The sequence below is a fragment of the Callorhinus ursinus genome, unplaced genomic scaffold (assembly GCF_003265705.2).
Source record: "Callorhinus ursinus isolate GAN/ISIS: 27379988/994484 unplaced genomic scaffold, GSC_fseal_2.0 scaffold51, whole genome shotgun sequence".
Taxonomy (NCBI): domain Eukaryota; kingdom Metazoa; phylum Chordata; class Mammalia; order Carnivora; family Otariidae; genus Callorhinus; species Callorhinus ursinus.
Genome location: NW_027397113.1, coordinates 3,801,552 through 3,828,765, shown reverse-complemented (window position 1 = coordinate 3,828,765; position 27,214 = coordinate 3,801,552). Strand labels below are relative to the sequence as shown.

General features: G+C 51.4%; 1 protein-coding gene and 1 pseudogene across 2 annotated transcripts; one reads left to right on the top strand and one right to left on the bottom strand.

Moving 5' to 3' along the window:
• The first annotated feature begins 10,802 nt into the window (after positions 1-10,802).
• Positions 10,803-12,296, top strand: LOC112829453 (AP-3 complex subunit sigma-1-like; annotated as a pseudogene).
• A 4,822-nt stretch (positions 12,297-17,118) lies between these two features.
• Positions 17,119-26,972, bottom strand: UNC93B1 (unc-93 homolog B1, TLR signaling regulator). 2 transcript variants are annotated; one of them, XM_025878537.2, is made up of 11 exons: positions 26,813-26,972; positions 26,448-26,589; positions 25,773-25,926; positions 23,119-23,280; positions 22,773-22,905; positions 22,351-22,444; positions 21,645-21,769; positions 20,982-21,164; positions 20,265-20,538; positions 18,625-18,743; positions 17,119-17,883 (listed from the first exon to the last, which is right to left on the bottom strand). In XM_025878537.2, exons 1-11 carry the CDS (start codon positions 26,906-26,908, stop codon positions 17,551-17,553), a joined length of 1,815 nt encoding a protein of 604 aa, XP_025734322.1. In that variant the 5' UTR covers positions 26,909-26,972; the 3' UTR covers positions 17,119-17,550. The 2 variants fall into 2 exon arrangements, with proteins under 2 accessions (XP_025734322.1, XP_025734323.1); XM_025878538.2 differs by having other exon boundaries at positions 25,773-25,915.
• Positions 26,973-27,214: the final 242 nt, after the last annotated feature.

Genomic DNA, 27,214 nt, shown 5'->3' with positions numbered 1-27,214 from the left:
GCACGCCAGGGAGCATAGGCTAGACAGGAAACCCAGCTGGTCTGATTATTACCCCCGGTGCTGGGGGAGGGGACCTGATTTACCCTCCTCGGGGCTGCTGTATGGTGGCTTGGGTCCCAGTCCATGTGGCCCACAGCTGCTCGCCCCACCAGCGGTGAGCCCTGCACCAGTGTGTGTACCCTGTGCTTCTTTAAGTGACTTGCTAGCGTCTTTCTCTAGCTTCCAGAGGTTCCACAGTGAGACTGCAATACTTTCAGAAGCAGAAAATAGTAAGTGTCTCTTTTACAACCATAAACCAAAGACTCAGCTCCGGCTTTGCCTCCCAAGCAGCTCCCCCTTTTCCTCTCCCGACTCCCCAGCCGTCCCCATCACAGCCCTGGTGACATCTGGCTGGTCCTAGTCTGTCCACATGCTGCCTCCTCCCCCAGCCTAGGAGCTCCTTGAGAGAGGATGGGGTCTGTCCCCACCCCCACCCCCAGGCCCAGAGGGAGGGTTCCTCCAAGGGTGCTCCCAGGATCTGTGTGTCACAAGTGGAATGTGAAATCCAGGCACATCCAGAGTAGGGCAGTGCCTACCTCCCTGAGCAGAGGCAGCCCCCGGTGCCTGGCTCCTGGCCCTGCGCCCCCCCTGCCCATTTCACTCCGGAGACTCCCGGGCCCCACAAACCCCGAGTGTGGGCTCAGACCCTGGATCCCTTGCTGCACCTTTTGCCTTCTTTGCCTGACATTCTGCTTCCAGAGGCACTGACTCTGCTCCTATCCCCCGTCTCACTGCCAGTCCCCCCGGCGCCCACCAGACCCCCAGGCCCATGCCTGGCAGTGGAGTGGCCCTGGGGGGGGCGACTTAGCAGAAGCTGCCTCCTACTTCAAGGCTCTAAAACATTCCCCAGGCGGGGCCAGGGGTTGGCTGCAGCCGGATAGAGAACAGGCCTGGGAATTCCAGGCTGTTCTGGATGTGCTGACAGGGGCTGGCAGGGAGTTATCTGAGGAGAAAAATCCCCAGGGGGTTACACGATAAAATATCAGTGGGATCCTGGCAGCAAATGCTGCCTTGTCCAGGAAGCCCTCAGCCAGCAGAGTTTTATGGCCCACCCAGGTCCCTGCACCAACTCTTCATGTCCACCACCCCCTCCATCTGCACACCACAAGGGGTCCTTTATTTCCCCTCTCTGAATATGTCCGACAGACATCCTCGGGGCAGAGGAAGGGGCCATTGCCACTGCAGAGAGCCTGGGTGCGTGGGGCACCTGCAGGGCCCATTTCTTCTCTCATTTGCGGCAGGACCCTGGGCAAGTTACTTAACCTCTCTGAGCCTCTCCGGGTAACAACAGTGAGCGACACAGTCCTTGAGAGGGATCACGCAGGAAGATACAAGAATAGACAAGATGGGTCACTGCTCCTAAATGTTGGCTACCGATATTTCCTCCGGTCCTTGTTGAGCACACAGTAAGTCCTGGGAAGCAGAAGCCCGAGCCCAGGCGCTGTCGCCATCTCTCACCAGTTGTCTGACCCCGTCCCTCCACCAGCCCTGAGTTCTGTCGGGTCTGACCAAGGCCGCCGGCTGCGGCGGGCTGTGGGCAGAGCGTGGGCGAACCCACCGGGTGTCCTGAGATCATCCTTGGCTGTGACTGGAGTCAGCTGAGCAGGAGCCGCCACCACCCACAGCCCCCAGGCCTGAGTCTGGGCCCGATCCCGAGATGGCAGTGTGCTGTTAGGACACTGGGAAGGGAGCTTCAGGGCTGGCAAGGCCCATCTAAGAGCAGAGGGTGGGGGTGGCAGCTGAGGAGGCCTCCCGCCCCCCAACCATTGGGTGATACGCACTTCAGATGGCTGAATTGTACCTTAACGAAACGAAACGGAACCAAGAAGCCCGAATAGCTCCACCTCCGTGGGGACTGGCAAAACGTAAAAGAAGACCGTTGTAAGCCGTCTTTGCTGCCCTACTTTACCAGTTTCCCGCGGCTGCTCTAACAAAGGGCCACAGACGTGGTGGCTGAGGACAGCAGAAATGTATTGTCTCAGGGCTCTGGAGGCCAGAAGTCCCAAATCAGGGTCATGCTTCCTCCCGCAGTTCCAGGGCAGAGTCCTTCCCCGCCAGACATCCGCAGCTGGGAGGGAAGAGTGTCCATTCCGGGCAGACGGGATACCAGTGAAAACCCCCCAGGACAAGAGGAAGCCCCACGCACCCGCACATCGGTGACACAGAGCAGGGGGAGGGCGGGGGGACAGGCCCAGCACATCCTTGGATGGGTACAGCCACGGGAAGGCAGACGCTTAACTCCCTGAGCCACCCAGGCGCCCCTAGATGATTCTCTCCAGGAGTTCTGCTCCTATAAGGAAGCCAAGAATGGGTGGTGGCTGAGGGGTGGGTTGGGTTGAGCGTGGGCGGATCCAGGGGGTACATATGGGTGTTTACGGGGATGAACCAGGTGGGGAGCCCTTGTCGGCGGAAGGTAGAGGGGCAGGGCATGCGGATGTGGGGTGAGGGCTCACAGAGTTGGGGGCGGAGAATGAGGGACGGATTTCCTCTGGGGATTTCTGGGTTTTCCATGATGTAACAGCAGCCAGAGTGGGAGAGGGAGGCAGTTGGGCGTGACAAATCTGAGGACAGAACAGCGGCTCTGGTTGAGGCCTTGGAGGTTTGGCTCTGACCTTCCATTGAGATTTGACAGACTCCTGTGGACTGAATGGTGTTCCTCCAAAATCCGTATGGTGGATATTTAGAGAGTGCTCCCTTTTTGGTGATTACAAACATTGCCGTGAGTAACATCAGATATATGTCTCTTGGAGTTTCTCTTCGGTGTGTATCTGGCTGTTAAGATGTGTAGGTGGTATGTTCATCTTCAACTTTTCCAGTATTGCTACACATGGTCTGGATGTTGCCTCCAAAGAGATTGACTAATTGAAATTTCCCCTAACACTGTATGGCAGTTCCCCTTGCCCCATATCCTCCACAACATTTGGTATTCTCAGACTTTTTGCTTTTTGTCAGTGAGTGTAGTGGGTTGAACGGTGCCCGCCCCCCGCCCCCCACAAAGACACGTCCATGCCCTAACCCTGGGAGTCTGTGAATGAGATCTTCTGTGGGAAGAGGATCTTTACTGATGTAATTAAGTTAAGGATCTCGAGATAAGATCATCCTGGATTAGCCAGGGGAGCCCTAAATCCTATGATGAGTGTTCTCGTCAGAGAAAGAGATTTGAGATAGAAGAGGAGGTGGCCACGGGCCATGAGCCAAGGAGCCCCTGGAGCCCCCAGAAGTTGGAAGAGGTAAGGCAGGACCCTCCCCTAGAGGCGCTGGAGAGAGCGTGGTCCTGTCATACCTGATTTCAGACTTCTGACCTCCAGACTGTGAGAGAATGAATATCTGGTTTCTAAACCACCAAGTTTGTGTAATTTGTCACCGCAGTCCTAGGAAACCGACACAATGTGTATGTAACAGCATCTTACAATTGTTGTAATTTATATTTTACCAGTTACTGCTGAGGTTGAGCATAGTCTTATTTGCTTATGGGCTCTTCGGGCTTCTTATCAGTTCTTTCTTTCTTTTCTTTTCTTTTTTTTTTGCGTGGTTTTCTACTGTGTTATTTTTCTTTTGTCTTATTGGTTTGTAGGAATTCTGTATATTCACAACAGTAACCCTTTGCTGTGTATCTGGTTTTTTTTGGTAACGAATAAACTTTATTTTCTAGAACTGTCTAGGTTCACAGCAAAATGGAGTGAAAAATACACATAGTTCCTGTATACCCCTTTGTCCCCCCCACATGTACTCAACATCCCTCATCAGAGTGGCACAGGCGTTAAAATCAGTGAATCTACACTGACACATCATCATTCCCCAGAGTCTACAGTTACACTAGGCTTCCCACTCAGTTTTAGGCATTCTATGTGTTTTGACAAATGCATAATAACATGTACCCACCATTGTAATATCATAAAGAATAACTTCACTTTCCTAAAATCCTCTGTGCTCCACCTGTTTGTCACTCTTTCACTCCAAACCCCTGACAACCACTTATTTTATTTTATTTTATTTTATTTTATTTTATTTTATTTTATTTTTTACTGTTTCCATAGTTATTCCTTTTCTGGAATTCCACATGGCTGGAATCACACAGTATGCAGCCTTTCAGATTGGCATCTTTCACTTACTCATATGCATTTAAGTTTCCTCCATGTCTTTTCATGGCTTGATAGCTCATTTCTTTTTAGCCCTGAATAATATTCCATTGTCTGGGTGGACCATAGTTTATTTATCGTATGGATAGAACTTATGGAAGGACATCTTGGCTGCTTTCAAGTTTTGGAAATTATGAATAAAACTGCTATACACATCCATGTGAAGGTTTTTGTGTGGACACAAGTTTTCAACTCCTTTGGGTAAATACCAAATATTTCACTTGACTTTTTTCTTGCTTACATGGTTTCTGAGAGTTCAGATATAATTTTTATTTTTGTTCCTCTATAGATCAGTATAGATAAGGTATCCCCCCTCTGATTTCTTCCAAGATTTTTTCTTTATCTTTGATTTTCTAAAGTTTGAATGTAATATGCCCAGATGTAGCTTTTTTTGCATTTATCCTGCTTGGTGTGCTCTGAGATTCCTGGATCTGTGGTTTGGTGTGTGATGTTAATTTGGAGAAATTCTCAGTCATCACTCCTTAAAATATCATTTCTGTTCCTTTTCTATTTTCCTTCTAGTTTTTCTATTACATATATCTTACACCTTTTGTTATTGTCCTACAGTTCTTGGATATTCTGTTCTTTTTTTTTTTTTCTTTTGCCCAATCTTTTTTTCTCTCTACTTTTCTATTTTGGAAGTTTCTCATGTCATATCTTCAAGCTCAGAGATTCTTTCCTCAGCCATGTCCAGGCTGCTAATGAGCCCCTCAAAGGCATCCTTCATTTCTGTTACAATATTTTTGATTTCTAGTATTTCATTTTGATTCTTTCTCAAAATTTCCACCTCTCTGCTTACATTATCTATCTGTTATTGAATGTTGTCTGCCTTTTCCATTAAAGGTCTCAGCATGTTAGTCATAGCTCTTTTAAAATTCCTGGTCTGGGCACCTGGGTGGCTCAGATGGTTAAGCGTCTGCCTTCGGCTCAGGTCATGGTCCCAGGGTCCTGGGATCGAGTCCCGCGTTGGGCTCCCTGCTCCTTGGGAGCCTGCTTCTCCCTCTGCTTCTCTCTCTCTCTCCCTCTGTCTCTCATGAATAAATGAATAAAATCTTTAAAAAAAGTAAAATAAAATAAAATTCCTGGTCTGATAATTCCGACATCCGTGTCATATCTGACTCGGTTCTGATGCTTGTTCAGTCTCCTCGGGCTGTTTTTTGCCTTTTAGTATGCTTTGCAATCTTTTTTCGAAAGGGGGACATGATGCACTGGGTAGAAGGAACTGTGGTAAATAGGCCTTTAGAAATGTGGGGAAGCGTAATGGAAGGGAGGCCGCGGTGCAGTCCCGTGGTTATGTCTCAGTCTTTTGATGAGCCTGTGCCCCTCTCCTGAACTCGAGAGCTTCTCCACTTTTTCTCTCCTTAGATGGGACAGGATGGTTAGAGGGGCCTGGAGTTGTGTATTTCCCTTCCTCCAAGTGGGGTAGGCTCTGGTAAAAGCCAAGAGGTTAGGCTCTGGTAAAAATCATTTCCGCTGAGGGCAGGCCTTGTTAAGAACAGAAAACTCGGCATATTTCAGAATTGTTCTCTTCCCCTCCCCCCGCTGGAAGCACAAAGGGATTTTTCTCCAATATTCACTGTAAGGATCAAGTAGAATTCCTAGAGGTTAAAACCTATGAAAGTTGTGTGGAGGGGCCCCCCATAACTGGGGCCCCCTGGATTTTTGAACTCTCGGAGTTATCCACACTGAGCCTCCAGAAATTCCCTGATCACAGTTCAGGTTTTCCTGCCCTGGCACCGGTTCCTGCAGAAGTTTCTTTTCATAGGTGTGTTTCTGCTCTTTAAGTTGTATTTCTCTGTATCCACTCCTCTGTCTCGCCAGTCCTGGGGGCAGCAGTTCGCCCTATGACTTCACTTCTCTGACCAATCCAAGAAGTGCTGTTGATGCCTCAGTTTGTTCAGTTTTGTACTTGTGGTTAAGAGGGAGTGAGGACTTCTCAGCTCCTCCTGTGCTGGGCTGGCAGCCAAGGAGATATCTTGAGAATATCTTCTCTGAGCTGGCAGCTTGTATACCCACTCTGTTTATGGTACCCCTTGTGGATTAGATTTGAATTTAGTGTTGAAGAAGAGAAGACCGAGCCTTGACATCTGGGAGCTGGGATGGCACGACCAGCCAGGACTTGCTCTCTCCTGTTGAACAGGAGCAAGTCCACAGAATAACAGAATCAAAGACATTCTGCAGCTCTGATGGATGGAGACAAAAACAAGACCATTCCATAAACACGACTGAACGCTAACAGGCACGAACACTGTCCGAACCACAATAACCACCCTACCGTTTCTCCATCCTGATAATGTGTGACTGAGGCTGTGGGCCAATTGCAGCTTTACCTTCGTGCTCATCTGCACTCCATATAGATAAAATGTGTTCAGATACCCAATCATAGAAAGATCCCGCTCTAAGAGCACCTGGTCGAGAGCAAAGCCCAGCATCTTCAAACCTCCCTCCAGTTACTCAACGCAAACACAAATCCTCTAAGTCTTTTCCAACACCCTCTCATTGAGATACCTTCTCCATCTCAAAAGCAATAAATCCAACTTGTTCAAAGATTAATGTGTTCTCATTGATCTTTGGCTGGAGGACATTGACAATATAGTCCAATTTGTTTCTACTTTAAGATTCGTGCTTTTTATATCTTATTTAAGAAATTTCTCTCTACTCTAAGTTCATTTAAAAAGTTGGGTTTATGTGTGTGTTTTCTTCCCAAAGTCAGCTTTTCACTTTAAGTTCTTTTAGAATTTATTTACTTTTGTGAATTGTGTGAGGTAGAGATCTAATTTAACTTTTCTCCCCCCATAAATATAACTCATTGTTCTAGCAACTGGCTGGATGATAAATCACTTGTACTAAGTCTGTTTCTGTGTTCTGTACTCTATTTCATTGATTTATTGATTTCTTGATCCCGATACCAATGCTATACTGTCTTAAACACCATTGTTTAATAAAAAGTCTTGAAATCTAGTAGGGTAAATTTCCCTACCTTGTTTTTCTTCTAAGTTGTCTTGGCTTATTCTTGGCCTATTTGGTCTCCATAAACATATTAGAATCAGCACACCAAATTCCGTGAAAACTTCTGTTGGGGTCTTGATTGGAAGTGTTTAAATTTATAGATCATCTTTGGTGAATGTGACATCTTTATGAATCTTCCCATCCATAAACATGGATATCTTTCCACCAGCTTAGCTCTTTATTACTGTCTTTTAATACAGTATTGTATATTTTTCCACTAGCACATCTTTAGCTAGATGAATACCTAGGTAGCTTGTTTTTATTGCTGCTCTAAAAATCATACTTTCTAAAAGGGTGTAGGAGTATGGGAATGCAATTTATGTCTTTGTATTAATCTTATTTTCATTACTGGTTCTAACAATAATGAGGTTTTCATGTAAATGAAGGTAGAATCTGTAGAAATTGACAGATTTGTTTCTTTCTTTTCAATTCTTACGTTGCAGTGGTTCTTCTCATTCTACTGTGTGCAGTAGGACCTCCAGTACAATGTTGACTAGACGCAAATGACAGTGGGAATTTTTGTCAAGTTCTTGTCCTTAATGGACTGTGAATAATTCACCTTTAAAAATAATGTTTGCTGCACATTTTTGGAAGATTTCTTTACCTTTCTTTGGAAGATTTTCTGTACCTAGCTTGATGAGAAATCTTGTTGATTTTGTTTATTTTAAATCATGAATGGATATTGAATTTCATCAAATGTTTGGACCTAGTACCTTGCTCCTAAAGAATGAAATAAAGCAAAGGTGATGAGATCTCATTTTTAAGACTGGATTATAAAGGATTATGAGACACAGAACATTAAAAGGTTTGTGCACCATGACTTAATGGGATTTGTCCCAGGAAGGCAAGGGTGATTCAGCATGAGGAATCAATCAATATAATATGCCACGTTAATAAAATAAACAGGAAAAAGCATGATCATATCCTTAGATATAAAAAAAATTTGACAAATTCAACACACTTTCATAGTCAAAACCACTGGGCAAACTAAGAATTGAAAGGAACTTTCTGAACATGATAAGAAGCATTTATGAAAACCCCACAGCTAACTTCATCCTCGGTGGGGAAGGACGGAGAACTTCCCCCTTACAATCAGGAACGAGACAAGGAGGGCTGCTTTCACCGTGGCTGTTCAGTATTTTCCTGAAAGTTTAGCTGGAGTATTTAGGCAAGAAAAAAATAAATAAATAAAAGGCATTCAGATCAGAAAGTAAGAAGTAGAGGTGCCTGGGTGGCTCAGTCGGTTAAGCATCTGCTTTCTGCTTGGGTCATGACCTGGGGGTCCTGGGATCAAGCCCTGTGTTGGGCTCTGCTCAACAGGGAGTCTGCTTCTCCCTCTCCCTTTGTGCTCTCTCTCCCTCTCTCCCTCTCTCTCAAATAAAATCTTAAAAAAAAAAAAAGAAAGTAAGAAGTCATACAGGTGATATTACTCTGTATATAAGAATCCCAAATAACACATACACCCACTACTAGGGCCAATAAACCATTTCAGCAAAGTTGCAGAGTACAAAGTCAACACTTAAAAATCAGTTGTGTTTCTATGTACCAGCAATGAACTATCCAAAAGGAAATTAAGAAAACAATTCCATTTAAAATAGCATCCAAAGCAATAAAATACTTAGGAATAAATTTAACCAACCCATAACATGTTTGTTACTTCCTTTTCCAGGTCCTGCTGGAAGGTCCACTGACACTGCTCTCAAGGTCCGGATTTCGACTAACAGCCTATTCAAGGCAATTTAGACTTTCTCTGACATGATCCAAAAACCTTTCCAACCTCCACCCACTGGCCCTTTCCAAATCCGCCCTCTTGCTTTTAGCTCTTTGCTATGGCAGCTCTCCACTGCCGGGTATCAAAATCTGTCTACTGCCGCATAACAAATCCCCCCACCTCCCAAACTCAGTGTCTTAAAATAACCATCATTTATGATCAAAGTGAATCTGGCTGCAGCTTAGCTGGGCCCTCTGGTTCAGTGTCTCTGGTGTGCTGGATTTTGTCAGCCTGGAGTTTGGAATTGCTATGAATTAGTGGCCCCTTGGCACCTCCCATTCTCTTCCTGCAACAGAACGTCTACAGGATCTATCCTGCAGCTCATTGCGTCCTTACCAGTCAAATCAGTCAGGCCTTGACCTTGGCCTGGTGCTGTTTTGTGTGTCAGCTTGACCTGCTGCAGCACTAACACATCACAAGCCCTCCCTTGTTGCCCCCAGAGCACTCTTTTCTAGACAAGACCTTGCTTGCTCTGATCAGTAAGCTGAGTGCAGATCTATCGCTCGTGGTCATGGTCCAGCCACCCTGTTCACAGCACCAAGTGTTTTACTTGGGTGCCTGGCACCCCTTGCCGCATGCCGGGTTAGCCGCCTGCCCAGGGACTTACAGATCTTGGGATAAATGACACGTAGGTACCAATGGACATGAAATAATATCTATTACTCACATAATAAACAGCAAAAGGATCCCCCAAGGAGAAGGCTCAGGTTAAATCCAGAGCAAACTAAGAGTGGCTTCAGGCTTTCATTGTACTTTGGGGTACACTTGGGGTGGGATCAGTATGCAGGCTTGGGTTTCCATGGTTGGAATTTGAAATTTGGTTTGAAACTTCTCCCAGTGCCAAGGAATGGGGGCTGCACATGGGCCTTCTTATCAGGCTGCCCAGATGCGGGGGCCACGGGGGAGGATGGAGGCTTGAAAACCATCAGCGGTCAAAACGACAGGCATGGAGTCTTTGTCCCTATTAGACACAGGCTAGATCATGACCCAAGCAGAAAGCAGATGCTTAACCGACTGAGCCACCCAGGCACCTCTACTTCTTACTTTCTGATCTGAATGCCTTTTATTTATTTATTTTTTTCTTGCCTAAATACTCCAGCTAAACTTTCAGGAAAATACTGAACAGCCACGGTGAAAGCAGCCCTCCTTGTCTCGTTCCTGATTGTAAGGGGGAAGTTCTCCGTCCTTCCCCACCGAGGATGAAGTTAGCTGTGGGGTTTTCATAAATGCTTCTTATCATGTTCAGAAAGTTCCTTTCAATTCTTAGTTTGCCCAGTGGTTTTGACTATGAAAGTGTGTTGAATTTGTCAAATTTTTTTTATATCTAAGGATATGATCATGCTTTTTCCTGTTTATTTTATTAACGTGGCATATTATATTGATTGATTCCTCATGCTGAATCACCCTTGCCTTCCTGGGACAAATCCCATTAAGTCATGGTGCACAATCCTTTTAATGTTCTGTGTCTCATAATCCTTTATAATCCAGTCTTAAAAATGAGATCTCATCACCTTTGCTTTATTTCATTCTTTAGGAGCAAGGTACTAGGTCCAAACATTTGATGAAATTCAATATCCATTCATGATTTAAAATAAACAAAATCAACAAGATTTCTCATCAAGCTAGGTACAGAAAATCTTCCAAAGAAAGGTAAAGAAATCTTCCAAAAATGTGCAGCAAACATTATTTTTAAAGGTGAATTATTCACAGTCCATTAAGGACAAGAACTTGACAAAAATTCCCACTGTCATTTGCGTCTAGTCAACATTGTACTGGAGGTCCTACTGCACACAGTAGAATGAGAAGAACCACTGCAACGTTAAGAATTGAAAAGAAAGGCGGGTGGGGAAGGATCGCCGGCGAGATCCCGAGGAGAGGCTCGCGCGCCCGCCCCCGCCCCGGCCCCCAGCGCCCACCCGGTCGGCCCGGCTCAGCCATGATCAAGGCGATCCTCATCTTCAACAACCACGGGAAGCCGCGGCTCTCCAAGTTCTACCAGCTCTACAGTGAAGATACACAACAGCAAATCATCAGGGAGACATTCCATTTGGTATCTAAGAGATGAAAATGTTTGTAATTTCCTAGAAGGAGGGATTGTTAATTGGAGGATCTGACAACAAACTGATTTATAGACATTATGCAACATTATGTTTTGTCTTCTGTGTGGATTCTTCAGAAAGTGAACTTGGCATTTTAGATCTAATTCAAGTATTTGTGGAAACATTAGACAAGTGTTTTGAAAATGTCTGTGAACTGGGGCGCCTGAGTGGCTCAGTCGTTAAGCGTCTGCCTTCGGCTCAGGTCCTGATCCCAGGGTCCTGGGATCGAGCCCCATGTCGGGTTCCCTGCTCTGCGGGAAGCCTGCTTCTCCCTCTCCCACTCCCCCTGCTTGTGTTCCCTCTCTAGCCGTCTTCCTCTCTCTGTCAAATAAATAAAATCTTAAAAAAAAAAAAAAAGAAAATTAAAAAAAAAATGTCTGTGAACTGGATTTAATTTTCCATGTAGACTAGGTTCACAATATTCTTGCAGAAATGGTGATGGGCGGAATGGTATTGGAGACCAACATGAATGAGATTGTTTCTCAAATTGATACACAAAATAAACTGGAGAAATCTGAGGCTGGCTTAGCGGGAGCTCCAGCCCGTGCTGTGTCAGCTGTAAAGAGTATGAATCTTCCCGAGATCCCAAGAAATATTAACATTGGTGACATCAGTATAAAAGTGCCAAACCTGCCCTCTTTTAAATAAAAAATTAAAAAGGCCACTCCCAGGTAAAATCCAGGGGGAAAAGTCATCTAAGTTTACCATGCAGTTGTTTGCCAAAAATAGAGGAGGAGAGTCTTAACTTTTGCTCTTGGATTTAAGTCAAGGTACTGTACAAAATTTGTGTAAAATCGGTATGGAAGTTCAATGCTGCTTTTCTTGCTCAGTGATTTTGAAGAAATTGGGTAGTTCCAGTGTGATATTTCTCTTTCTTTTCTAAACTGCATTCCCGTGCCCACCTAAGGCATGCCTCTATGTATTGGCTGCTACAGTGTTTCAAAAAGTGTTTGAGACATTTCTTTAAATTATGTACAATCCAAAATGTTGGTGTTTTGTATGGATCACAAGTGCAGCATTCCATAATTCTTTGTTATTTGTCACAATTGTTATTTAAAGAACCAAGTATGTATTGCATGAAAACATTATGACCTTTTCCTCTTAGTAAATTTAAATAAACTCCAAGGTAACTGGACTTCTAAAGCACCTTTCTGTTTGCCTGATACCTACTTTAGCAATAATTTTTTTACGACCCTCTGACTCAACAAAGTAAATAAAAGTATATTTTATCACTGTTAAAAAAAAGAATTGAAAAGAAAATCCATTGAACACGACCTTCTCATTATAAATCTCAAGAGGGCCCGATATTTACCTCTGGTGTCCTGCTCGTGTAGACCCACCTAACCTGCAAGTTTCACCAAAAATATAAAATGCACAAATGCAAGCCTAAAGAAAATCTCTTACGGGAGAATTAAGAGTTACAATTGGCATATTATGAAGTGTGTTCCAGTAGGAGGTGGCCCTAAGCCTTCCTGAATGTGCAGATATTAAATGATCCCCCAAACAGTGCCCCTTCCAAGTCGGGGTTTCAGGGGCCTCAGACCATTGCATTAAAAAACGCAGCCGCTCTGCTTTCTGGCTATTCTTTGAGCTAGGCTTGGGTCAAGGGCACGGCCATCCTTTGGGGGATCCCACTCAGGTCTGAGATGCTCATGGCCCATCTTTTGGCCCCATTACCATCCGGTATCATTTGATTTCTTCAATATTCTGTAGGGACCGCAGCCTCCTACAATCTTAAGATAAAATCCATTCCAACAATATATAATCTGTTGGAATTCTTCAACTGACCATCTTTTAAAATTAGAAGGGAGTCACGCTTGATAGCAAAAGGCCCTCAAAATGACAGATTGTACCCACAGAAGGCGCCTCTGATCTTTATGCCTCTCTGTGTTCATGTTATTAGCAAATGGACTTGTTCTAAAATACTGGAAATGGCACCAAAACAAAACGTGGGCACCCTTGGGCTCCTTACATCCACAATGTGGACGTACGTGCTGCACGTAGGGTGACTGACACATTATCCCGTGGCATTTGCCCACCTTTGTGCTTCCCTGACCAATACGGCTCTGTGTCTCACAGTAGTCAGTGTGGCTCCAAATCATTATATTCCAAATTCCAGTGAAATGACTCTTGCATCTGATAACCCCTGCCTTGACGTTGGATTCATTCCCAATGGTGACAGCCCTCCGACCACCAGGTCCCTGCCAATGGACTTAATTCCAGGGGTGACTTGCTTGTCACCTTCCCCCATGTGCTCTCCCCCCCCCCGATAGCTCTCTAACAAATCATACCACTCCTCTAATCTCTCCCCATCGGATCTTAAGCCCCAAACTCCCGCTTTTACTCTTGGACCCAGAATCCCTCCAAATAATATTACAGCTGGACCCTTGGACAATGTGAGGGTTAGGGGCACTGATCCCCTATGCAGTTGAAAATCTGAGTATGGCTTTTGAGTCCTCCCCAAACTTAGCTACTAACAGCCTACTGACGACAGGGAAGCCTAATGGATAATGGAAACAATCAATTAACACATATTTTGTATGTTATATGTATTGGATACCATGTTCTTACAATAAAGTAAGCTAGCAAAAAGAAAATGTTAGGAAAATCATAAGGTGGAGAGATATATTTACAGTCCCATCCTATAAAAAATCCAAGTGGATTTATGCAGTTCAAACCCATGTGGTTCAAGGGTCAACTGTATGTCTACTCTCTCAAGTTTTTTTTCTTTCTTTCTTCTTTTTTTTTTTTTTTAGTAATCTCCACACCCAATGTGGGGCTCAAACTCACAACCCGGAGATCAAGAGTCACATGCTCTGCTGACTAAGCCAGCCAGGCACCCCTGTATATTTCGAATAAAGTCTAGCCCAGGGCGCCTGGGTGGCTCACTCGGTTAAGTGTCTGCCTTCGGCTCAGGTCATGATCCCGGGGTCCTGGGATCGAGTCCCGCATCAGGCGCCCTGCTCAGCGGAGAGCCTGCTTCTCCCTCTCCCTCTGCCTGCCACTCCCCCTGCTTGTGCTCTCTCTCTGTCAAATAAACAAATAAAATCTTAAAAAAAAATAAATAAAATTCCAGCCCACAGCCTTAATCAGTATTGGGCTTACCAGACGCCAAATAGGCCCTGCCTTCTCTAATTAATGCCTACTCTGCTAACGTCGTAGAGACCTTAATTGAAGATATTTTCCCCCACTCCGCAGACTTACAATTATCCTGAAATTTTCAATTCAGTTACATTGTATGCCAGATTCCTTTCCTTTCAATACCAGCTTTACTAAAATACAACTTGCATGCCCTAAAATTCATTCTTGTAATGGATAATCCTTGTATATATAATCCAGTGGCTTTCAGTATATTCATAGAATTGTGTCACCATCACCACCATGTACTTTTAGAACATTGCCATCACTCCAGAGAGAAACCCCAGACCCATCAGCAGTCACTCATTCTCCCCACCCCCCAGGCCCTGGCCCCCATAAATCTGCTCTCTGTCTCCAGGGACTTGCCTCCTCTGGACTTTTTCGCATAGATGGGATCCTATACTATATGGCCCTTTGTGTCCAACTTCTTTCACTGAGCTGAATATTTTCCACCTTCATTCATGCCATAGCTTTGCAGGTCCCTCTCACGCCACCAAAGCTCCAGCCTGCCCGCGGGACCCCCCAGCTCCGGTTCCCCCTTAACCAAAGCAGAGCTCCCAAGGCGTCCTCGCTTCTCATTCTTGCTTCATTCCAGACACACTGAGCCTTCTTTTTGGGGAATCCTTTCACTGTTTACTATGTGATGAATATATTTTATGCCGTGTCCACGGGTGCCTATGTGTGCGCACGTGTGAGTTAGGAGAGGGACAGAGGGAGAGAGAGAATCTCAAGCAGATTCCCCCCCTGAGCATGGAGGCTGACGCAGGGCTCGATCTCACAACCCTGAGATCATGACCTGAGCCGAAATCAAGAGGTGGACACCTAACCGACTGAGCTACCCAGGTGCCTCAAGCCATAACTACTTTTTAATGTTAATTTCTCAATTTTAGGGCTCCTAGACCGTACAGGTGGGGAGCCTCCTTTGTAGGCACTCTAAACTTTTCTAAAACATGCCTGAAAATACAAAACTCTCAAGGGAAACTTTTTTCCCCACCCAGATCCCGAAGTTCCTTACATCTTTATGTGTCTGTGGGTGGAATTTCTTCTATCCGTTTCCCTAAAAGTGTTGCCTCTCCATGGTCCCAGCTTTCTGTGTGGCCTTAATACCAATCCCCTGCCTGGTAAGTGTGGCGGCCCTCAGTGTGTGGCCCATGGACCAGAGCCCAGCCCCTCTGACCCCAGTAGCCGCAGCTCCAGTGTCTCTTCTCCCTGATCTGGGTTCCAATTCCTCTTCAGTTTGGGCCCTGGAGAACTCTGCTTACTTTCTCAAGAGCTCAGCTACATATCTAAAAAGAAACTTATTTCTTATCCAGCCTCCCTAGGTGTTTCTAAGAAGGAGAATGGCTATCTAATCTACTGCTGAGAAGTTAAAGATCATTCAGATCTTAGACAGTAGATTCTTGGAGTCATTTAATTTGAAAATCTTCCCGGGGTTCCTGGGTGGCTCAGGTCCGGGTCTGGGTTCTGTGCTCAGCAGGCAGTCTGAGGATTCTCTCTCCCTCTCCCCCTCCCCTGACTTGTGCACACACACACACCCTCTCTCAAATAAATAAATATTCTTTAAAAATAAAAAATAAAAATCTTCCTGGTGCAGAGGGACAAAAATCGCAGGGCCACTTTTGGAGCAATGATGGCGGTCGGGGTCAGAGCAATGATAGCCCCGACACGGAGTCAGGGGTCCGTGTGTGGGTCTCATCCACGTGCCAGGAACAGCGAGGGGGTGTGTGAAGTCTTCTAATGGGGAACTCACCTGCCCCGAGGGGCGTGATCAGAAACCATGCTCCCCTCCCAAGTGGCTGCTCCCCGTTCCTGGGCCACCTTCCCATCTGTTCGACATCAGAGTCTTTGTCTAGTATCCAGATGGATGTCAGAAATGACTCTGGAGCGTGACAAATTGCAGACCTATTCCTGCCCCCTCTCCACCTTGCCCAGCACACCCAGGGGTCCACACTCCTCTGAAGAGCACCGAGTCCTGCATTCAGAGGCTTGGTATCCAAGTGTCTGATTGCCCAGCTCTGACCAGAGTTTAGCTGGAATACTGCCAGGAGGATGTCACATCTGCTGCCGGAGAACCTGCCTTTCCACCCAGATGCTGATGGGGAAATGGAAGGACAGTGCGGGCACTCACTGGGGCTACAGGTCCCATGATGCGACCCTGTCTGGGTCTGCTGGTCAGTGAAAGTCTGAGGGATCAGGGAGGAAGTTTTTGGTTCTTCACCTGCCTGAGCGTGCAGGCCACCTGGTAGGGAGGCGGGGGAGGCGACCTGTGGCCCTGGCTTTAGCTGTCGCCTTCCCTGTCCTCCACGACTGCAGGACCCCAGAATTTGCCAGACAACCTGCTAACTGGCCTATGGTGGTTTGCAGAGACCCGGGGCTATGGGCGGTGGGGGCACTTCTCAGGAGTCACAGACCATAGGTCTCACCTTCGCTAGTACTGGGCCCAGAAAGAATGCAGCCGGTCCTCTGGGCAAGGGGTACCCCAGGGTCCAGTGAGGGAGTCACTGTAGGTACACGGTGGCTGACGTTCCTTGAGCGCTTTCTCTGTGCCAGCTCTGCACTAACCCGGGGGGGGGGGGTCCCAACATTCTCAGTTCCTGGCACTCGGTGCTCAGTAATTTTCCACAGTGCTCCTCGGCTAAAAGAAATATCGAACAGGCAGCCCCCTCACACTCTCTGCTGCGGCCCCTGCAGGCCAACCCAGGCGCTTGTGTCCCGGGTGGGTGGGGTGGCACTGGCAAAAACAAGCAGGGGTGGGGTGGGTGGGGGCGGGGCTTCCAGGAGGGAGGGCAGCCCGGTGGGCGGGGCCTAGGGATCCTCCCCCTCAGCGGGGGTCCAGGGGTCCGAAATCAGTGGCCCAGCAGGTCAAGCGGGCACACATCCGGGGCGCTCCTTACCCCCACAGACTGACACTTCCCAGTCGGGATAATACAAAACCTCTTTATTTCTCATTTTCTATAAAAAAAAGTCGTGCCTCGTGACGGACCGCGGGGATAAGATGTGCAAAGCGCGCGACACACCCTGCCGAGGCCCGAGCGGAGAGGTGCGCTGGGGCGGGACGGGGGGGGGGGCGCTGCGGCAGGAGGACCCCCGTCCCCTCTCCGACCTGGGCAGGGGTCGTGGAGAGCGGCCCCGGGGCGGGGGAGAGTCAGCTGTGCTGTGTCTCCAACCCTCGGCCGGGCCCAGGGGTCTTAAAGCTCCACACCGCGTAGGAGGGGCCCCGGGGCCGCTCCCGTGGGACGTTCTGGAACCTGCGTTCCGGGGAGAAGGTCCTTCCTGGAGATGGCGCAGTCACAACCTCCCCCCCACCCCCACCCCGAGACAAGGTAAACCGAGGCCGGCGAGTAGGCTGGGCCCCTCACTGCTCCTCGGGCCCGTCGCCTCCCAGGGCCTGCTCGTAGGGGCAGGGCCGGCGGCAGGGGCCCGCTGGCTCGGGGCCGGGCCGGGGCCCCGCGGGCGGCGCCTCCTCCTCCACGCCGTCCGCCGGGCCGCCGCCGCCGCCGCCGCGCTCGCCCTCCGCGTCGCTCTCGTCGGAGTTGTCCTCCTCCAGGTAGCGGTAGCCGCGCACCTTGTGCTGCGGCCGCGGGATGCGGGGCTGGCGCGGGACCGCGCCCCGCTGCAGCTTCTGCTCCATCCACAGGTACGAGGCCGCGGCCGCCACCAGAGTCAGCAGGAGCACCACCAGCTTGGCCTGCGGGCACAGACCGGGATGCAGGGGACCCGCGGGCCACCGAGCCCGCGCCTTTCCGGGCCGGCCCCTGGCGGATAGGCCCACTCGCGTCCCGCATCTCCCCGCGCAGTTCCTCTTCTGTCCCGACAGCTCAGCACCCTCCGCACCCTCCCACCGGTAAGGCTCAAAGCCCAGCTCCGCCCTTCACTGGGGCTAAGACCACTGTGTCCCTGACACGCAGGGACCATAAGAAATGCCTCTCCGAGGATTTTGACCGTAACCCACAGCCAAATAGAATTCCCCATCATAACAGTACATACACACATATAAGCACCATATTCCCTGCTCTCTTCCATTTCGTTTTTTCAAATGTTGGTGGGGACCTGCTAAACTGACCCACCAGTAGGTGGAAGCAGAGAATGAGGAAGCCTGCTCCCTGCTGGCCAGGAAGGGACAGCTCAGAGCTGACATCTGGTGAACAGGTCATCAAACGACCTGCAAGGTGGCTGGGAGGCACCCACCAGGAAAGAGAAAACTCGAACCCCTTCAGGGATGGGTAAACTGAGGACCGTGGGCAGTGAGACCGTAAGCAGGTCCTGGGTTTGGGGCCACTCAGTGGGCTTGACCTAGGACCCAGCCCTCAGGGAGTGGTACCCTTCCGGGGCTGTGAGGCTACGGTGGGCTCTCAGAAAGTATCTGTGACCTAGGGGCTGGCAGGTGGGCTGCCTAACCCCTCCGAGAGCCTCCTCCCACCAGGCTCACCTTCATGGGCAGGCTTGAGCCCAGGTACACAGCGAAGATGGCCACGGCCTGCCACCAGTGGTAGATGGTGAAAATGAAGTCTTGCCTTTCTTTGTCTTCATATAAGATTCCCAAGAGTGCTGCAGGTGGGCAGGACAGGGCAGGAAGGGGAGAGGCGTCATCCTGGGCCCAGAGGGGCTGATCTCCCACCTGGCACCCTCGCCCTAGGCCCAGCATTGGGCTAGTCTCAGCCCTTGGCCTTGGCATGCCTAGAAAGCCCTTGTGAACAGGTCCTGGCCTGCCCCCTGGTAGAAACCCTGGTTGTTATGCGGCCTGGGGAGCTGAGCAGAGGCAGGAACAGGAACCTAGCTGCGGGGGTACAGTTGGGGCTCTCTCTAGAAAACATGTGCAGCCTCAAGAGTGGAAAGCTCTATGTGCACTCATCTCCTGCCCTCTCTCGGGCCGCAGGGGCATAATGCCAGGCCTTCAGAGGCTGTTTCTCCTCACCCAGGGCTCAGGGAGGGCAAACTGCTTGCAGCAACAAGCTTTCTGCAAATCAGACCTGAAGTTGGGAGGTCTGAACTATTTCTCAAGGAATCCTCCCTGGGGCGGGAGGAAAGAGTGGACAGGGAGTCCAGAGACACAGATTTTACTCTCAGGACCGTAAAGTGCAGAGAATTAGTACAGAGATGAGGATTCAAATGTTGGCTCTAGGGTTGACTCAGGGTAAGTTAACTCCATGGCCAGTTTTCCTGCCTGTAAAATGAGATGACATGTATTATATGTTGTGTTCTGAGGTTGTAATGCAAAGCCCACACAGCACCTGGCAAATTGCACCCTCACCGGCCACTTGGGACATTAACATCCTTGCCCTAAGGCCTTGCAGTGTGACTATACCTCTTGGGGCTGCTGGGAAGGGACAGGGAGCCCCCAGGGTTCACAAGGAGGAGGCAGGAAGCAGAACTGGGCAGGTAGAAGGGGATGCCAGATCCAGGCCCAAGTCCAGACTTGTTGTGGACCTGAGCTACCCAGGCTGGATGCTACCCAGAGCTGGCTGCCTCTGAAGAGCAGCAAAGAGAGTGTAGCCCGGCGTGTGGGGCTCCGTGCCCGATGACAAGTACAGACGACTGACTCTCCGATGGGGGTTCTGATGGGGTCTCCTGAGCCAGCCCCTGCCCTCCACCACATCACACCTCCAGGGGTGATTTTCAAAACTGTTAACAACACTGGCCCATCAGAACAGACGCTGATGTGGAAGACCCAAAGAGCTGCACCTGCGTGTACCAGCTGTGTGTCACTGGCATATGCCCACCTGTGGGCAGAAGCATCACACTGCTGAACTCTGACCCACCCCCTCCTTTCTGCAAACAGGGCTCTACTTCCCAATGCCCCTGCCCCAGCAGCCCAGCCTCAGGACGTGCACCCTGCCACTCTGCAGACTACTGTTGGGGCTTCATGCCTGCTCCCAGCTCTTTCCCATTAAAGGCCCTATAGGGGGGCACCAGGGTGGCTTAGTCGGTGAGTATCTACCTCCACCATAACAGACCCCCAGGGTAGCCATGGGATCCCATGTCTGTCCCTGGGATGTCTGTGCTCCTCCCCCACCACCCCACGGTAGCCACAGGGTCCCCTGCCATCCCAGCGCCCACGGCTATACTCACTGCTGAGCCCGGTCTTATTGAGGGCACTGCCCACACCCCAGAGGACAGCTGCTACGTAGAGGATCCAAATGTGTTGCAGGACCCGGGGTGCGGGGGCCCAGAAAAAGAGGCCGACAGTGAGGAGCAGGTGCAGTCCGGCCCCAGCCACCAGGGGCACCGCACGTGGCAGCCACAGCCCCAGGAGGCCCAGGACCGAGGAGGCCGAGGCGCCCAGGCTGTAAGCCACGAGGATATAGGCCAGGCGTTCGAGCCCCACTGAGCACACACCATAGCCCTGCGGGGGGAGGGGACAAGGGTGAGTGTTAGCGGTCCTCTCTGGGCCACCTGAGGGCTAACTCCCTCTAAGGTTCATGGGAGGGTTCTGAGGGCACAGACAGGAGAAGAGGCTTGGACAGTGTCCCCAGATACCAAGGCTGCACCCCGCATGGAACCTCACGCTTTATGGGTGTTATCCCATCCCAGCGGTGTAACACCTCTGAGAGTAGGCATCGTGGTTGGCATCACTTCACAGGTAAGGAAATTGACGCCCAGAGAGCTTAAAATAATTTGCCTAAGGCGCAGGAGTGGGGGAAGCCAGGAAAGAGAAGCAAGGGGGAGGCGACTATCTGGGACACACTTGTACATACTTATACATATATTCAAAACCTATTCATCTTTTATCCCAAATACAAATTTAACCGCAAGTCCTGTATTTTACGCGACGCAGGCTGTACTTACCAGGGCGAGACCAGTGCAGGCAAAGAGCACCTCGAAGCCGCTGTAGATAAAGAAGGGCACGAGGTGCCGCAGGCGGAAGTCGCGCACGTGCTTGAAGGGCAGCTGGAAGATGTTGCCCCAGCCCACGCTGCGCAGGTCGATCTCCTCAGTGGGCCGGTAGGCGGCGCCGCACAGGCCCAGCACCTGCGGACCCACGAGCTGAGCAGGTGGGCGGGGGGGAGGGGCAGGGTGGCCCGGCCCCCTCGCCCTAGGCCCCGCCCTGGACACACCCACAGCCCTGGGTCCCGCCTCCCAGCCCCGGCCCCGCCCCCAGACGCTCTCACAGATCTCAGCAGGGCTTCCCAGCTCCGCCTCCAGGAGGAGGCCACGCCCAGGCCCCCAACACCTTAATTCAGACCCTGTCTTCAGTTCCACCCCGGACCAGGCTTGGTTCCCTTCCCCTTGGCCTCTGGGATTCCAACTCCCGGTTCAGTCCCGAGCCTCTAGCCTGGCCACTAGGTTCAGGCCCCCTCCCCAGGACGCAGCCCTGGCTCCCAGCTCAGACCAGGACTCCAAGCCATAACCTTGCCCGGGCTGCCAGCAATGCGCCCAGATCGCACCCCTTGCTCCCCGCCTCGGTCCCCAGACTTCATCGACTCTGCGCCACCCCATCCTGGGCCGCACCAGCAGCATGGCCAGGAAGGCCACCGCCATGAGCACACTCTCCACCACAATGAGGTTTCCGCTCCGTGGTAACGTCCGCAGAACGGTCTTGTTGAAGCCGATGAGGATGCCCTGGCTGTTAGTACCTGGAGAGAGGTGGGTGGGGGATGGGGAATGGAGCACACTGTAAACTCAACCACAAAGAAATGGAGCAAGGTGGGCGGGTGGAGGGGAGGGTTAGAGGTGGTGGGCGAGGGCAGTGCTTGCAAAGGCAGGGTTCATTTGGGAAGCAGTTTGGAGGTGAGGGCCACTGGGCCTGGACAAGCAGCAAAGGGAGGAGCGCCTCCCCCCCCCCCTTGCTGCTCTAGTGCCTGGAGGCTGGACGGGGCGGTGGGGATGCCAGTCCACCCCCCAACCCCAAACGTTCACCCTGCAGTGACTGAGCTCTGAGGGTATGTGTGGCCCTGGGAGATATCCCCCAGAAGCCTCAGCCCAGACGGCACCTCTTCCGGGCAGTCTTCCCTGATGCACTCTGTCCCCATGAGGCTGGGTCTGATGTCCTAACTGCATACTCCTACAGGGCCCTATGCCTTGCCCGCTAGGTTCTCAGCCCTGAACCTGTGGGCAAGGGCATCCTCTCTGGGCACTCTCAAGAGCCCAGTGTCCGCTGGAGGACTCAGTGGGGGAGGTGAGCAGGCCTTGGGGACCCCACCCCATGAGGACTAACCGCAGCTCTGCACGTTGTAGAGTGTGTGGTTCAGGTCATACAGGTAGTGGTTCAGGAAGTAGATCATGGGCAGCTGGGCACAAGCGAAGCTCAGCTGTGGGCAGGAGGGCAGCTTGGGCTGGGCTCAGAACCAGGCAGGGGGCACAGGCATGATCTGGAAGGGGTCTGGGCACAGCCTTGGCAGAACAGGAGCCCTCCCACCTCTGGGGGCAGCCTCGTGGCAGGAGGGAATGCCCTGGGCAGGAGGACTTTCTCCCGCACAGGGAGGGGATGAGGTCTCGGTCACTAGAGCTAAAATAAGCAGAGGTTGGGCTCGAGAAAGGGCAGTGGGACTAGAGGGATGAAAACACTGGGATGGGCTCCAATGGGTGGGTTCTGGGCCTGGAATACCCTCCCCCAATGGCCCCAGAGGTGGTACTCACATGGAAGAAGCTATAGAAGATTGCTTGGAAGACCAGGAGATATGGCGCGTGGGAGCCCCGTGGCGGGCGTTGCTGGGGGCTCTGCTCATCCCGCTCCTTATAGTGGGAGTACTCGTAGTACTTCTGAGCCATCCTGGACCACAAAGGAGAGAAAGCTTCCCCCAGTCCGACCCCTACCAGATGTCTCTGCTTCCTGCACTCACGGCTATGGGCTATGTCTCATGGATGGGGAAACTGAAGCCCGAAAGGCAGAAAGCGCTGCCCAAGGTCCCCCAACTAAGGTTGGCATTGCAGCAGAGACTCAGCCAGGTCTCCAGCCTCCCGCCCTGATGCCCACCAGGCTCACCTGGTGATGTAGTTGCCCATGGAGGCCCATAGAGGCACAATGGCCATGCCCAGGGCCACGGCTGAGGGCACGAGTGTGTAGTAGCGCTCCCAGTAGTTGGTGGAGACAAAGAGGGCATAGATGCCCACAGCCAGGAACATCATCCACTTGGTGCCAAAAAACCTGTGGGCAGTGGGAGGGATGCTGGCACCACGAGCCTACCCAGACTGCTGTGGCCTGAAACCAGGGTGGCCCCAGCTCCAGGTCCCAGCTCATGAGGTGGTATGAGGTGGGGAGCAATCCCTGGCCTTGGGGTCAGGGGCTCTAAGATGGAGTAGCAGAGATATGGCTTTGCTGGTGGTCTCAGGGGAGCCCTGTGTCTACACACTTCAGTTTTCACAGCTTAATGTGGGCACAGAGACCAAACCACAGCTTCTCAGGGCTGTTGCAAGGAAGGGAGGACATGGGGGAGGGGGAGGAGTCAGTGGTCTATGGGCACATCCAGCCCTCATTTGTGTTCTGGGCTGACTGGCCTATCCCCTCCTCCATCCAATCTCATGTACTGTGACTTCAGGGCGCCCAGGGACACAGCCCAAACTGGAGGGTCGGATACAGGGCCAGTATCTCTTCCTCCCTGCCCATTCATTGCTCTTGAAGTCCCATTGTGCTCATGCGGGAAGTTTCTTCCCCACTAGCTCCTAGGACAACAGCCTTGCTGACTCCGAGGAAATGTCACACCGTGTTTAAAGGTGGCTGATCAGTGACTGGATAAGGGTCCATTCAGGGCATGGATGTTCGGCAAACTAAAAACCACTACCAGGAACTTTGGGGTGTTTTGAGTATTTGTGCTCATTAGTTCCTTTCTTTGCCTTGGTTTCCAGGAAGCTCAAAGCCAAATGACCCTAATTTTCCGATACAATTACTTTCTCTTCTATTACAGGGGGCCCTGGTTCTTTTATTATCCATATTTTGCCATGTAAAATAAGTAGACAAGCAGCCTACTCTGATCTATTTGGGGGAGAGCAAGTCACAAAAAATGTACTATACATTTCGATGGAGTAAACAAGCAAAAAGTAAAAATACTAACATTCATTGCTGGTGAGGCTGTGGTTTAAAAAATGATGCACATGGCCCATGGTCATGCAGACTGGCATAGCCCTTTAGAGAATTAGCCCAGTAGTTTGGGCAAGGAGCAAACTTGGGGTGGGGGACTCAAACTTTCAGACTGCCAGGTGCTGCCTGTGGGACCTGGGCAAGCTGCTGAATGTCTCAGCTTCTCCATGTCCATTAGAGCGCCTACCTCGGATTGTAGGAAATGAGGTAGCATTTACAAAGTGCCCGGCACATGGAAAACAAAATAAGAGTTAGCTGTTATTATCAATAGTGATATGTCTAAAGAGCCATAAAACCTTTCATATACATCTACTCTGCTAAGGCCACTGCTAGAAATTTATCATTGCAGTTTTTTTTGTTTTTTGTTTTTTGTTTTTAAGAAAGAAAGAGCTAGGGGCGCCTGGGTGGCTCAGTCAGTTAAGCGTCTGACTTCAGCTCAGGTCATGATCCCAGGGTCCTGGGATCGAGACCCGCGTCCCACTGGGCACTTAGTGGGGAGTCCGCTTCTCCCTTTCCCTCTCCCTCTCTCTCTCCCCGGGCTCATGTTCTCTCTCTCTCTCTCTCAAATAAATAAATAAAATATTTTTTAAAAAAAGAGGAAAGAGGTACAAATACAAAGTGAATGTGCAAAAAGGAGAGGGAGCTGAATGTCCAACTCTGAGGCATGGTTGGGTGCCCCCATCTCTGCAGAGGGTGCTACCCTCATAAAGTCCTCAGTGTGAAGAGAGAGGAGCAGGCCAGGATGTGTGTCGTGAAAGGAAAGAAAGTAAAAGTGAACGTTGCACATGCTCTTGTGACAAGGACATAAACGTTACCCATCTGTGCTGGGGGGACAACAGACAGACGACTTACTGGCGGGCTTCGGAAGGATTTTCTTTTTTCTGATTTTAGTTGTGATTCTAATGTTGTTTATACAATTATGTTAAAGGAGTTTTGAGTTTTTTGGGGTTTGGAGGGTTTGTTTGTTTGGTTTTTGGTTTAAGATAGAGAAACTAAAACCCATCTAACTTGTCTGCTAGTCTCTGGGTCTCATCTGAGCAGAGACCTTCCTCCTGGTGGGGAGGGTGCTTGTGGACGGGAGTTTTGCACTGGCCAGGAGGCTGGACCAGACCCAAGGCTCGGGTCCAGAGTAAACCCTCTGGGGCACTCAGTCCTGCCTTTTCAGTGAGAAAGTCCCTCAACGCTGAGCACAGCTGGTAAGGCCAGGCTTGGTGCCTGGGCCTTGTTGGCTTATCATATTCTCTCCGGAGATTCTACAGCCCTGATACCAAAGGTCACTCACCGTAGCTCCAGGCCACGGAGGAGGGCACAAAGCAATCAATGCCACGTGAGGCAAGCTGAGGGAAGGAGCCAGAGCGAATTTCTATTGTGTCAAATGTGCCCTCCAGTGAAGCTCCTGCTTCCTTCCCCAAACCCAGGTTCTCCCCTTCTCTCTCACCCCTCCAGGGAGGCAAGGCCTCTCCCCAGCTCCCTGCCTCCAAGAACACCATGGGCCAATAGCCCTTGCACCCCTTCAACATCTGGGTGACGTCCCAGCCCTGCTGGGGACAGCAGCAGCGCACCTGATGAGCACAGGTGTGTAGAGCAAAGCGGCGATGGGCGTCACGTTGATGCCCATCAGCATCTTGCTGTCAATGTCGGGCAGCCCCATGTTGCCGTACTTCACCTCGCGGTAGGTCTCATCGTAGTGCAGGATCAGCTGCATCTGCAGGAGGCCTGGTAATAGGGAGGGCATGACAGGGGCAGCCTAACCCTGGCGGCGACACAACGGGGGCTAGCCACGAGCTTGAAGGGAGCTCCGGTCGCCAAGGGAGTCCCCAATTCCAATGCCCCTGAGGACAGAGAGGGCTGCCCGGACTGGGCCAAGAGTCCTGACAGCCAGTGAATCCAAAACCACCCGCCCCCACACACTCACTCTCTCTCTCTCTCTCTCTCTCTCTCTCACACACACACACACGTGCAGCGCTCCAGATCTGGAAGGCCGCACACCTGCCCAGGGCGCCCAGTCCTGCCCACACGCTCACGAAGGCTCTGGCTGGGAACCAGGAACGCGGCACGGGGACCCCACCTCCGTGTGGTGGGGCCACAGCTGCAGCTACGAGGCGGCCTTTGGGGAAGTGAAAGAGGAAGGGAGGCCAACTGGCCCCTAAGGTTTCTCCTTCCCTGACCGGGGCTGGGAAGGGCGGCCGGGGCGGGGAGCCGTGGCTTCTGGCGCGGGAGCCCGCGGGGCCGCCTACCCAGGTAGACGCCGTAGGTGAGCGTGCCGCCCGCGCTGGCCGCCAGCACGTTCTTGAGCACGCCGAGGCGCTTGCGGCGGTAGTAGCGGCGCTCTTCCTCCTCCTCGTTGTAGTTGGGGTACGCGCCCACCAGCTCGTCCAGCTGCGGGGCACGCACGGCGCTCGCACCCGGGCAGGGGCCATCGCACTCCCGCCCGGGAGGCCCCGGGTCCTCTCCCCCGCCCCCCTCACCTCCCCGTCCCCGCTGCCCGGCCCCCCGCGCCCCCCCCCACGGCCCACCCCGGGGGCTGCCTCGCACCCCCCGCCGGGGAGGCCCCCCTCCCTCCGCGTCCTCGCACCCTCTCACAGACCCCGTCCCCGCTCACCGGAGCCCCGGGCCCGTCGGGGACCCCGAGCCGATCCTCATCTCCCTGCGGCCCCGCGGTCCCCGCCACCCGGTAGAGCGGCGGCACCGCCTCCATGGCCTGACCCCGCCGGAGCACTGGCGGCGGCCGCCCCGGGTGTGAGCAGCCCGCCGAGCACTTCCTCCCGGCGGCCGGGACCTGCCCCCGCCCCGCCCCGCCGGCCGCCCCGCCCCGCCCCGCCCCGCCGGCCGCCCCTTGGCGAGGGGCGTGTCCAGGGCGTCTGGGCGCGCGCGGGGGTGGGGGGCGTGGCCGCGTGGCCCGGGGCAGCCGGGACCCCGCCTCAGGGACCTGAGATGTGAGTCCGAATCTTCACGCAGCCGCTCTCTGGCTTTGCGACTTTGGGAACTCACTCCACTTCTCTGT

Coding starts and splice junctions, on each gene's coding strand:
- UNC93B1 (XM_025878537.2), bottom strand. CDS start 26,908: ATGGAGGCGGTGCCGCCGCTCTACCGGGTGGCGGGGACCGCGGGGCCG. Junction 20,539..20,981: donor CCTGCACTGGTCTCGCCCTG/GTAAGTACAGCC, acceptor CTCCCCCCGCAG/GGCTATGGTGTGTGCTCAGT. Junction 18,744..20,264: donor CAATAAGACCGGGCTCAGCA/GTGAGTATAGCC, acceptor GCCCACCTGCAG/CACTCTTGGGAATCTTATAT.